This window comes from Idiotropiscis lumnitzeri, chromosome 4, assembly GCF_059441095.1.
Source record: "Idiotropiscis lumnitzeri isolate Australia: NSW breed Sydney's pygmy pipehorse chromosome 4, RoL_Ilum_1.0, whole genome shotgun sequence".
NCBI classification, from domain to species: Eukaryota; Metazoa; Chordata; class Actinopteri; order Syngnathiformes; family Syngnathidae; genus Idiotropiscis; species Idiotropiscis lumnitzeri.
This window is the reverse complement of record NC_142394.1, coordinates 405774-419037: the sequence shown is the minus strand read 5'-3', so window position 1 is coordinate 419037 and position 13264 is coordinate 405774. Positions and strand designations below refer to the sequence as shown.

General features: G+C 40.5%; 1 protein-coding gene across 3 annotated transcripts; it reads right to left on the bottom strand.

Annotated features, from left to right (window-relative positions):
* Positions 1 to 108: 108 nt before the first annotated feature.
* Positions 109 to 12371, bottom strand: LOC148337729 (uncharacterized). 3 transcript variants are annotated; one of them, XM_088294373.1, is made up of 7 exons: positions 11433 to 12371; positions 7931 to 7990; positions 4103 to 4207; positions 3453 to 3584; positions 3214 to 3360; positions 578 to 635; positions 109 to 479 (listed from the first exon to the last, which is right to left on the bottom strand). In XM_088294373.1, the coding sequence occupies exons 1-7, from the start codon at positions 11595 to 11597 to the stop codon at positions 373 to 375; spliced, it is 774 nt and encodes a 257-aa protein (XP_088150499.1). In that variant the 5' UTR covers positions 11598 to 12371; the 3' UTR covers positions 109 to 372. The 3 variants fall into 3 exon arrangements, with proteins under 3 accessions (XP_088150499.1, XP_088150501.1, XP_088150500.1); XM_088294375.1 differs by lacking the exon at positions 4103 to 4207; XM_088294374.1 differs by lacking the exons at positions 109 to 479; positions 578 to 635 and adding an exon at positions 642 to 2115.
* Positions 12372 to 13264: the final 893 nt, after the last annotated feature.

Sequence of the window (13264 nt, the reverse complement as noted above, 5' to 3'; positions counted from 1 at the left end):
CATTAAACCTGGGGTAACGTTTGCAGGGGTTTTGTCATGTAACCTTGCAATAAACAATCTCACAGGATATAGCGCCATCTCTCTAAACAGCAGTTAAACAAAACGAAATTACTTGACAGAATTTATTAATTGTTTCCAAATTTAAAACAATCCGTGTTGTGACAACATACAGGCACTGAAATACTTTCAGATCTCTGATAATTGAAGTTTAAATAGATTCTAGAAGCAACTTTGTACAGTAATCTTCAGTGAGAGAGGGATGCTACTGGAGTGCTCAAAGCTTGCTACCTGCTCTGTCAAGAAAATAAATTAAATGAATTGGCAAAATCTTTTAAGAGGCATCAGGTCTTCTAGCCGGGTATAAGATGTGTCTTAGGTTAGTCTGCTGTATGGATGCAACTTGGAGGAATCTTCCTGTTCTGTTGTGCTCGAGTCTATAGTTTGAGCTGGAGAGTTGAAGAGCCTGTCGTCACCTTCAGCTACAAGCAGAAAGGCAACATCATACTCTCATGGCTAACAGCAAAACGTTCATAATGGTCAAATCTCAGTGAGTTGAAGATTGATTGAGAACTTTTACCTTGCCAGGTACACACCATCTCAGCTTCCCCTGGGTCACAGTGTGGAACCAGTGTCTCCTGCAATACACACAATACAAATGGGGCTAATATGGGAATTGTGAAAATGGCAAGGCTATAGAATCACACTAGATGTTTGAATATATAGTTTTTATTTTCTTCAGTTAAAGCCTTTGATTTATTACAGTGCATACAGTTCCAAAGGGTATACAGCAAAATGTGTATGTGTGGAAAGGATATTGAGCTAGAAAAAAAAATCTTTACTGGCATGTTCATCTTGCCTTTGATTATGTTGCCGTGCAGCTGAACAGTTAAGAATACATTTATGTTTAAAAAAAAAACTAAAACATTTTGCTCCATCAAAACTCACTAGAGCAATCAGCAGCCACTGAGGAAAGAGAGCTTGGGGCATTTGTGAAATTGAGATGCATTTGCAAAGTGATCAAAAATATAGTAATGACTTGAGAGGTATGATGCTACGCCTGCTGTGAAAATAGGGCACGGCCGATTAATCGGGGGCCAATTAAATCGGCCAATATTAGGCAGATTTTTAATAAAAATATCAACATTAATATAAGGCAAAAATAATGACTTTCAAATCACCCCCTGGAAATTTGTCCTATTTATCTCTGTTGGAAAGCTATACAAATACATAAGGACAAAGAATTGTAAAACAGTCAATTGTCCTGCCTTTAATTCACAACTTTATTGTTGTAATAATTAAGCGACCAAAAAAGAACTTATTTTATTAATTAGGGCCTGCTGCGAGGTCCCTATTGTTTTTGTAGAAATTCTTATTATTTTTCCATTTTTGATACGCTAAACATGCACAAAAACTCACCAAACTTTGCACTCTCATCGGGCCTGGTGAAAAATTTGATATTTTAAAGTCGGCATTAACAATGCAAGCAAAATGGCTCTTTGGCACTCTGATCCTAAGGGTTCATCCGATTGACTTAAAAATTAGGCTGTTCCATCTTAAGACCTGGAACAAACACTGGGACAATCGTTTTAGTTTACAAAATACTAAGAGGTCACTTATGGTGAATTGGCACACTGGCCTGACTGGTGGGTGGGCAACGTGGGATCGGTTCCCACTCAGTGACCGTGTCTGTGAGTCCCCTGCAAATGGCTGGCGACCAGCCTTTCACCCAGCTGGGATAGGCTGCTGCACCCCACCCGCGACCCTGTACAGGCTGAGTGGATGATGACATGAGAAAACTATATGACGCAGGCAGGTCATTAAAGTTTGCGTTAAATTATTCCTTTGCCACAATGGACAAAATGTTTAATAACTCCCCTGCACTTGCTCCTAAAAATCCAAAACGACACGTGCAGTCATGATCTGAATACATCTATTAGTTTATATTCTGTAATACATATAGTGGCGAGCGCCATGGTGGACAACTGGTTAGTGCGATGACCACACAGTGCAGAGGACGCGGGTTCGATTCCGGCTACGGCCTTCCTGTGTTGAGTTTGCATGTTCTCCCTGTCCCGGCGTGGGTTTTCTCCGGGCACTCCGGTTTCCTCCCGCATTCTAAAAACATGCATGGCAGGTTGATTGAACACTGCAAATTGTCCCTGGGTATGCGTGCGAGCACGGATGATTGTCTGTCTATGTGTGCCCTGCGATTGGCTGGCAACCAGTCTAGGGTGTCCCCCGCCTACTGCCCGAAGACAGCTGGGATAGGCTCCACCACCCCCGCGACCCTAGTGAGGAGAAGCGGTACAGATAATGGATGATGGATGGATATAGTGGCAAGTGAAAATATCATATTTTTACATTTCAACATAGAGTCTGTTGAACGAATCCAACTGAAAATTCGTCAGAAGAGTCTCAAGGCATTGATCTTACTCTACGCCGAATTTTGTGACTTTCTGGTGAAGGGCGTGGCCATTGCGTTGCCCCAAGTCTGATTATTCACCGTGGCAGTAAAAACTGCTGCAACATAACTCAGATGATCCGATCTTCTCAAAATTTTTCATATTTGATGATAGTCCAGCCCTGCAGAAATCTATGAATTTCAGCGGTGAGTGGTCAAGGCCTCAAAAAATCATGAACATATTTATCATGAAAGTTAATTTCATATATTAACGCAGCCATATAAGCAGTCCTGGTTGTATGTGTCGTAAAAGTTGGAGGAATGGGATCCACAAAAAGGTTCAGAAGCCCAACTCTAAACTCAAAAATAAGTAGTCCGTATTTAATTTCCTCACAAATTTTTGGCCTTTTATAGAGGTTAGACTGTATCAAAAGTGGTTTAAATCGTTTGAATTTAACTTCCCAAAAAAATTAAATCCAGTGTACTAGTATTGTGTTAGTACCCAAACATTGCCGGGCAACAAGGGCCCTTTGCAGCTGCTTGCAGCTCTAGTCTATATATTTTCTTAAATAAATCGTTCAATTAATTTGTAGTTACCGGAATTTAATTAGCATTTGCCGAAAAAAAAACATATTAGTCAGGTCCTAAAAATTACCAATTACATTGAACAATTTTGCTAATGCAAAAAAGGTTTTCATCGTTCTCACGTCTTTCTTTGTTAAGAGTTATGTGCTGCCCATCTCGCTAAGGGTGTGAACTATATTTTAGTTTTGTAGTGACCATTGCATAGCTTTTGTTAAATTTGTTCCCACCAGTCCAGTTCGACCATCATAGCAGCCACACCGAGGTAGACTACAGCAACCCACGTAGGCGATGAGGGATGATAGGATCAGGCTCAGACAGCAGCTCAGCAGTATGGTGGCGTTGGCACCCTTCACCATTCGATGGAGCACAAATGTCTGTGTAGACAACAAAGAGCGAGCATGATTGTTGCACTCAAGTGTAATAATGATAACAGATGGGAATAGGGATAGTTTTATGTATGTATTACCACTTTGGGACTGTCATGATGGTGGAAGACCTCCTTATCTTCCTCTCCATAAGTGAGCGTTAGACAAGAATAGCCCAATACAAACACAGAAGCAACGCAAGAGAGGCACGCTGTTGCCACCATCACATTCACCTGGAGGAAGTATAGTCAAGGAAATAATCATAATTATTTACCCCCCTTAGTCATATGATATATGATGCGTTGCTGGAGGACAGTGTTGCGTAAATCGGTTGAATTAATTAATTGAGGGCGACTCAAGTTTAATGCCTGCGCTAACCTTCAGTGTATTTAGGGGTACCGTGTCAATTTTTTAAATTATTTTTCAATGGATAAATGACAATAAAACTGTTTAAATCAGTCTCCTCATTGGAAGGATTCTACGATCGGAGAGTTTTGATTTAGATTTTTCCATCTTAGAGGTTAAAAACAGATTCAAATACCCAGTTCTTATTTTGTCCACGTTTATTCTCTTGTCTAGATGGGAATTGGGAGAGGTATGTCACAAAGAAATCTAAATATGGAGATAGGAGGAGTAAAGAATGACAACTTAATAGGACAAAATAAACAAAAAATTAACAATCTTCGCACGAGGTGATGGAATTTGTCTAGCCAGAAAAACATAGGACTGGGAAGGATAATCAAAGGATAACCAGTGCTTTGTGTAGCGGGCCCTTGGATTTCGAATAAGGAAGGACCCAGAGAGTGTCAAACAGGTGTCGATAATCTTTTATCTCTGAACAAGCATGTTCGGCATTCTGCATCGTGAAAAATACAGAACAACAGAAAAACACAAATTGTAATAGTAGTTTCACAAATAATTCACATATCAATCATGTATACACAACGCTCCTGTAAATTCACTTTTCTTGTAAGCTTCGTTAATCAGTGCGGGCAGTCGATGGTGGTTCTGACTCGTCTGTAGCGGCACATCATTTTATCCACAGCTTTCACTTTCATTCAAGTACTCACACGGACCCAAAGGAACTCTTTCGTCTTCTTGTATTAAAAGTTTCACAACCCAGTACAGTGAGCAATGTCGTTCAGCACACCGAATGGATAACATCTACTTGAACTATGAGAACGCTAGGGGAACGGTCAAAAGCTGTTTTGCTTCCACGACTACCAGCACTGTGGTGTATTGTATTGTTTTGTGAACGACAGCGCTGCACATGGGACTGACTCATCTAGTCTACAACGGATCTTTGGTTACGGAATGGACAGGATATATTGCGCATGCGCTGCTGCTTTGTATGTGATGTGTAGACAAGTAAAAGCCACCGACAAGCTCGCAGTTGTCCCACGTTTATTTTGTTCCACTGAAGAACACGACAAGCACATGTGGGGATCTCGCCACACGTGCATGCGCAGTCAATCACAAATCAGAATGATCAAATTAACTTCACCATTATTTACACCACAGTAAATTTTAAATTCTAAATCCCATAGTTTAAGCACTAAACATGAATCTTTGTAAATTCCTAAGATAAAATAAAATATTAAAAAAAAAAAATATATATATATATATATATAAAATATAGCACAATAAGAACTGGCTCTTACAGCTCCTATCAACTCAATACAAAGGAATGAAGAAATATAAATGAATCAAATGACAATTTAAATTTGCCATCCAACTAATAATTTACATTTTTAATATATTTAACGCTTTATACACTGCCGTACCTCATTCCGTTCTCCAAGGGTGCTAGTTAACAGTTCCAACAGTCAGCTATCTTGCCTTAGCTTGGGATACACATCGAGATTCTGCGCTACGGACCATGTAAAATAACGAAAAATCACAATGTCAATTATTTCCCAAAACAATCAAATTAATGCTTTATACCTAGTGTGTGTTAATATAGATACTTTTTTACCGCTCCTCTGTCAACATATGTGCACACGTCTCTAAATGAACCAACCCGGAAGTTGAATAACAAAAAAAGATGAAGAGATAACATGCTTAAAACGAACACAGCATTGCCACAAGGTGGCACTGCAGGACCACAACTTCCCATCTACACGTACAAACAAACCACAACAATGCATCATATCAAATGCATTGTAAAAAAATAAAGCTGACTACTTTGCGGATTTCACCTATCGCGGGTTATTTTTGGAACGTATCCCCCGCGATAAACGAGGGATAACTGTACATAATTTTTAAGAGTTGGCCTCAAATAAGAAAAGATTAGAAATTAGAATTAGAAATCCCTTTATTGTCATTGTACTCAAGTGTGCAACGAGATTAGAGGGCTCCCCTCTCCAGTGCAATAAAACAATAATACAGACAAATATAAAAATTAGATAAATAAATAAGAGAGTGCAATGGAATTTAGTACTGGATAGGGTATATAAAAACACATCACGATGCTGTTCTGCAAGGTAGGGGTGTTCTCGTGTGTGTGTGAGAGTTCAGAATGGAGATGGCTCTCGGAAAGAAACTGTTTCTCAGTCTATTGGTCCTCGATTTGATGCATCTGTAGCGATGTGGGAAGTTTGCCCTAATACAGCAATGATCAAAATTTTAAGAGCATTTCAAAAATAGATATAATTTAGTAGAGCTACAATATGCCAAAGCCAGAAAGGGGAGTATGACAAAAAGCACTTTGAAAATGTAATTTAATAAAAACAACTTTCAAACTGAAATAGGCTGTTTATCAGTTGATCAAAAGACCATCGCTCAAAAAATAACAAAAACACTCTCCAAACCACAACACACATTTTGTCAGTAGGACTCAGTAATGAGTAGCTCCCCCTTTCTTGTGAATCGCTTCAAAAATTAGAATGACTGTCTTACTGCGTCCAACCTCAGCAACAATGACACGCTGCGAGAGACCTTGTTTATACAGCTCAATTATCCAACCATGTTCAAAAAGAGAAAGCTTCTTAGCTTTAGCCATCAGGAGGGCATTACAAGTTCCAAATGTTTTTGGTCTCACTCCCCCTCCTTGCTTTTGCATATTGTAGCTCTACTTAAAACCTCGCTAAGATCCAAATATCCCAAATGCAAATTCTAGTAATTTTTCAACTAGCCTTTTGATCATGTCTGTATGAGTATCACATTCAGCGGCCAGGTTGGTTAAAGAAAAAGAGATGGCAGGAAGAAGTTAAAAATTCAAAAATGAAAATGAGCAAAGTGTGCTCTCATGGCACACTGGTGTTACAGAGCAACCCGTTGGTCATAGTCGACTACAATCATCTGAGACATGCTGGTGAGAAGTCTTGGAGTGCGTGGCCTACAAGTTTGTTGGGCCTGCCAGACCGAAGCAGTGCATAATTTACACTGATAGAATGTCATGTTTTGTGACAGCTGACCGCGAGAAACGAGTTGCTGGGCGCACAGATTAGCCCAATTATTATGTACATAGTTGCACGCGAGGGAGCCTAGTCAAGCCAGCCGCCAATAACGGCTGTTCATATGCCACTCAACGCACCGCGAGGGTCAACTTCAAAATAAAGCGCAGTTTACAGTGTACATGGATATTAAAGGAGTGGAAGAGTTTAAACCTGGCTAGTTTTATTCGATGTCCTGCATCTTGTGTCACTGTTATTCTGTGGAATGCTGAGTGTGTGGCTGGTGAAGCTGAACAAAGAAAGTGAAAGAATGTGAAGGTTTGGGAGGTTTTAGGTTGGTGCCTGGCGCAGACAGACACCTCGAGCGGGAAGGGGTCGACAAGAAACTGGACCCTTCAACCACAAGCAGGAGGAGCCACCACTTGAAGAAAGACCAATAAGAGCAAGCTAAAGTTAACTGCAGGATACACATAGCCAATAGAATCATGCCAGGATGCCTTTGTCTCTGTGCCATTTGCATATTGTATAGGATGAATCATTACTGGGCAACTCGGGTAGTACATTCGCTGGTGGCAAGAGAGGTGTAGAGTTGTATTGAGAGGGACCCGAGACCCAGGTGCCATGTAGAAAGTCTGTGTATTGGGAATAAACCTACTTGTGCGTGAAAATGCCGGCTTCCTGATACCTTTCTATTGCAGAACGAGCGCGCATATTGTTGGATGAGTGAGAGTTGGGTAAAGTCGCGAATTGGAGTCAGATTACTAATTTGAGTTTACATTGGGTTAAAGTTAAATTCTAACATTGATATAAAGCTAAATTCCAACAATATCAATGCCTTACTTAGCTTTTATTTTGAAGTTAGCCCTCAGAACCAATCGCAATAGAGGCTGACTTGACTTTGAATCGAGTCAAACTGACTGAGCTCCATTATTCTAGTGTGCAAACGCGCGGTGACAGGCTTGAACTGGAGCACATTATTCAATTTGCAGGGGTCATGCGCACCAACGCAACTGTTATATGCACTGCTGTGACCATTATCAACAATAGTGATTTTTTTTTTTTAACTTTAAATGTTCAAAAGTTATCTCACATATATGTACATTTATTTTTGTCTTCATCTTGACATGATACTGACCATAATGGAAATAGATCTACATACAGAATAGGATACAGGAATTACTTACCAGTATTGCATTTTTCCTTTGAGATGAAAACAGAGCCAAAACACCAGGACAAGCCATGATCTGAAAAGAACGCAAATTCCATAAAGTGGATGGCAAACAGAAGACAAAAGAACAGGATAGGACAGGTTGGAAACTTGGTTAGGACTAAATAAAAGTGTCCAAAAATGGTTTAGGTCCTACTTGGAGGAAATTAGTTCTTTTGTAACCATTGGAAGTTTTAAATTTGATGAATGGCCAGGACCAAAGGGAGTTCCCAAGGGTCAGTCCATGAATCCCTTTTGTTCAACCAGTGTATATGCTCCAATTGGGTCAAATTGGTTTTGGTGATTGTAGCATTGGCCATAAACCATACTGCTACACAATGTTACAGCAGTGTCGCAAAGTAGGAGTTGAGTGAATGTGTACATCGATTGCGGCAGTTGGAATAAAGACAGTCGTCGCACACAAATTCTTAGACACAACAGTAATAAAGAAAAGAGGATTGCTGTTAGTAAAAATTTATAGTCACAGTCTTTCAAGAGTAAAAACCGAAAGCTTAGTGTGCTGACTGATTCAGGTCTGATTTAAGGCAAATACGTCAGCCTTTTACAAGCTGAAAAACTGTTCCAAGCAGATTCGTGCTTTTATGTCCAGGAAAAGTAATTATTGTAATAAGATTTTGACTGGACTCCCACAGAGGGACATCAAACAGCTGCAGCTCATTCAGAATGTGTCAGTTTGGGTTCTGACCAGTATAAAGTGATCAGAAAATATTGCTCCAGTCCGAAAGACCTTACACCGGCTCCTACTCACTGTAGAATCGACTTTAAATTCTGCTACTGGTCTATAAAACACGGAATGGCTTAGGTCCTGAATACATTAAAGATATGCTCATGGAATATAAACTTAGTAGGATACTGAGGTTAGCAGGCCCAGGTCAACTAGTGGAGTCCAGAGTTCAAAGCAAACATGGTGTATTAGCATTTATCTGTAATACTGCATGCAAATGGACTAAGATGCCAACAGAAGTGAATTTAGTCCCAAATGTAAATGCTTTCAAATCCAGGATAAAAACTTGATAAAGCAAATTGAGTTGACGTGAAAATTTATTATCAAAGGGGGTTGAGGATTTGGGACCTAATTAGACTTCAGACAAAGGTTATCAGTTTAATTTATTGCTCTATGCAATACCCAGTAATGTACCAGCACTAGCTAGTAGAACATGTGTAGCAACAGCGAAGCCGTCACTGTCGCACCCTGGAAGTGCAACCACCGAGCCAATCTGCAACCTGGAAGGCCGACCAAAGAGAGCGCTCCAGGGGCCCGGGCGTCACCACACGTACTGTCTGCTATGGCTGGGTACTTAACGAGACATGCAATTGTGTGCTGGCAAGCTACAGGCATTGATTCAAAGTTGCTAGCTTGTTTGATGGGCTGTGTGTGATATAGTATTTGAAATTCGACTTCTGACAAATCTTAATCTATACAGTATATATCTGTTAGTTTTAAGTTATATTCATGCTGTATGCAATACTTGTAAATAACATTAATTACTTTTGGCCAGGTTTGTCATTTTACAACGGTGGGCCTCACACATCCCAAGTTTGGATGCACATTTGCCGACCAATAAAGGTTAGCGATGACACGACATTGAAGTTGGACTTTTGTACCATTACAATACTTGACTATGGGTAGTCATCATATTTTCCATGCCGTGTTACAGGTTAATGCTCAGTAGTACAATGTACAATACAGTATTTGCTTTGTAGTCCTACTAAATGTGATTATTTTAAGTGGGCGTAGATGCAGCTGAAGCCTTAAACATAACATTTTATTATAACATAATAATTTTGGCCTTTATAAAAATAATAATAATAATAAATTTCAGGGGAAGTAGGTAAGTGCAAAATATGCCCAAGTGACGCAGCCCAAGCTTTTGACCATCAAGTCAAGTCAACTATCTTGGGGTGAGGTAGATTCATCTCATTAATTATTATTTCATGAACGTAAGATTAAACAGAAAACCATGCTTTGACGAGCAGGGCACAAAGAAGATAATAAAATGAAAATGTTTCACTCAACTTCACTTCAATGCATTTATTTCTCCTTGCATTAGCTTTACTTTTATGCTTAAAAGTAGCTCTGGAATAGATACTTCAACTCCTACTTAAGACTTTTTAAATCCTAATGTCTATACATCTTGAGTAATGACCCTAAATACTTTTGACTTTGCTATACGTGTGGAATGTATTATACAGTATAAATAAAGCTACCTTGCCTTTGCCTTGCCCTAGAGAGGATTTTTTAATCAGTCTAAATCGTTTCAAAAGGCTACTTCATTCTTCACTGTAAATATATTTGAAATATAATATTTCATAGATTTGGCACATAGGCCAACTGGTTAGCACATCCACCTCACAGTACGGAAGTCGTGAGCCCAAATCCAGCATTCTCCGTCATTCCTGTGTGGTGATTGCATGTTCTCCCCATGCCTCCGTGGATTTATCCTCCCACAAATAAAATACATTTTGATAGGTTCATTTCAGACTCTAAATTGTCCATACAAAGGCAGGGTGCACCCTGAATAGTTTTCGAGCGCACATTGCCTTTGTTCTGATCTTGTTTCATTAGGACACGGGTAGGGAATTCCAGTTTCTAGAGAGCCATATCCCGACTGGTTAGCACGATGGCCTCACAGTGAGAGACAGCTTCGGGCGTGGGTTCAATCCCAGCTCCGGCCATCCTGTGTGGAGTTTGCATGTTCTCCCCGTGCCTGCGTGGGTTTCCTGCGGGTACTCCGGTTTCCTCCCACATTCCAAAAAACATGCATGGTAGGCCGATTGAACACTGTAAATTGCCCCTAGGTATGAGTGTGAGTGCGGATGGTTGTTCGTCTCTGTGTGCCCTGCAATTGGCTGGCAACCAGTTCAGGGTGTCCCCCGCCTACTGCCCGAAGATAGCTGGGATAGGCTCCAGCACCCCCCGCGACCCTAGTGAGGAGAAGCGGTACAGATGATGGATGGATGGATGGAGAGCCATATCCAACCTGTTTTAGCTCTCTCAGTATTCCAAACACACCTGATTCAAATAATCAGGTTTTCAGGCCTCTACAGGGCTTGTTGACGAGCTGATCGTTTGAATCAGGTGAGTTTGGAGTCGGGAGAGAGTTAAAGCAGGCACGATACGGCTCTCCAGGAACCCGAGTTCCCTACCCCTGCAATAGGAGGACATAATGTACGACCATGTACATCCTTTACATTCAGGCTTTAAAATGACTTCAATGGGAGAAATGGGTGACTAACTTGCAGTTATCTTATTATTTCTAATGGGAATGTAGGAATAGCTCTGAATATTCTGAACGCCTACTGTGGATTTAGGTCAGTGTGGATGTAGCTAATTTCCAATTCTTGATTTTAACAAACGACAAAAAAGAAGAGTCAAGACTGATCAACAGTGCCTTTGTTTGAACCATTGAACCATCTAATCTAAAACATTTTGCACTGCGCAGGTGTGAACGTCTCACCAATCCGCCCCACACTGGTGTCCTGGTTGTGCTTAGCGGGGTATCCTTGCGGAAAACAGCATCCATGAATCCACAGATCACACAGAGAGCCGCACACGCCACTTGGAGGACACCGAGGACGAGAACGCGCTTTTGATTAAAAATTAAATACCTGTAGCGGTCCATCTCCGGTCGTCAACCCGCTTGAGCGTCGACCAAAGGACGACACCGCGGGCACTAGCAAAAAAATTATCTTCGCATTCAAGCTTCTAGCTGTTCGTAGAAAAACACGACTCGCACTTGGCTAGTGTCTTTCAAAATCGATAATATGAGTACTGGAATGCTGTAAATTTAGATTGCTTCTATTATCATCGAGTGGCAGCGAGCAGGTTGTCGCTTTTAGCCCGAACTGTAGGAAGTTTAATCATTAACCTGTTCCATGATATTATGACTGTGTCCTGATTTTGGACTGGCAGGATTACATGTTCAACAACGATCACGCATGAGAATTCTCACCAAATTTTAAAATAAAGTTACCAAAATATTATCAAATTAAGCCACTAAGTGTACGTGAAAAAAAATTCCAACTATTATACTGTCTGTATACAAGTGTTGAAAGCAGTGGTGAAGCTGGGCTGTACTCCGCATGGGTTTTGTAGTCAAAGGGGTCGACTTTGCGCACGCGAAGAGAGGGCAGAAAAAAGCCTAAATGCAGGGCTGTCTCATTATGCTGCTCTTTCTCAATATATAATAATAATAAAGTGTATGGGTTTCATTATTCATTGCTCAGGGAAATCAATCATTGGTGATGCATACAACTATGTGCCGTGAGCACAGAGAAAAAAACAAACAATGCAAAATCTCAGCAGGGTTGTCACAATACCAGAATTCAGGATTCTATATACCATTACTAGTAAATTGCCATGATTCTCTGTACTCTACTCAATACAACTGAAAAAATGAATCTGAAACTGAAAATGAGAATAGGCCTCATCATAAAAACAATTATAAGTTAAACTTGTTTTAGGTAAAGATGTACTTAAACAACTTCTCAGGCAGAAATACGAGGTCAAATGATAAATGTCTTCACAGGAAACCACATAGTCAGTAGGAATCAAGTCCCTATTGTAACATGAGTGTTTTTATTACTATACAGCCGTGTCTTTGCACTCTATTTTGACCCCCTTTTAACACGCTTCAACATTCTCCAAATTTTGCATGCACATTAGGAATGGGTGACATTGCAATACCATTAAAAAAATGTGCACAAATAATTCCCCCTGATAAAAATTGGCTATTCCCCCTTCAAAGTAAAGGTTGGCTCAAAAAAAGTTGCCTGTTTTGCAACAAGTCCGAAGTTGTTTGTCATATTGGCTTCAAACAAGCACACAAGTGAGAGTTGGTGAAATAAAAACCTTAACTGTCCGGTTTGGATTTTATGAGACATACAAGCTTGTTTACCTGCCGTTGTCCCTGGCCAGGCTGCTCAAGAGATCTGGCAGTTTGGTGCATTTGACCTCATCCTCAATCCTCTTTTTTGACCTTTTACTTGCAGCACACATCTCATTTTCTGGTGGTCTGTGTCTTTTAAGCATCTTTGCAATTGCAAATGTCCTCACTACCCTGCTTTTTTGGGGGGGGGGATAGCAGTCGGCAGCTAAGCCAGTCACGTTCCATATTAGACACATGGCTCAGTTCAAATTGAGGGGTGGGTGCTCATATCCCCAAACACAATGGAGGGACCCAGTCTGACATTACACTAATACCCGCTGTGCTACCTGCTGCTGCAAGGGTCAACCGTGGCAACATTACATTTAAAAGTATAAATAAGGATGTATTGCATTGTACTGTAT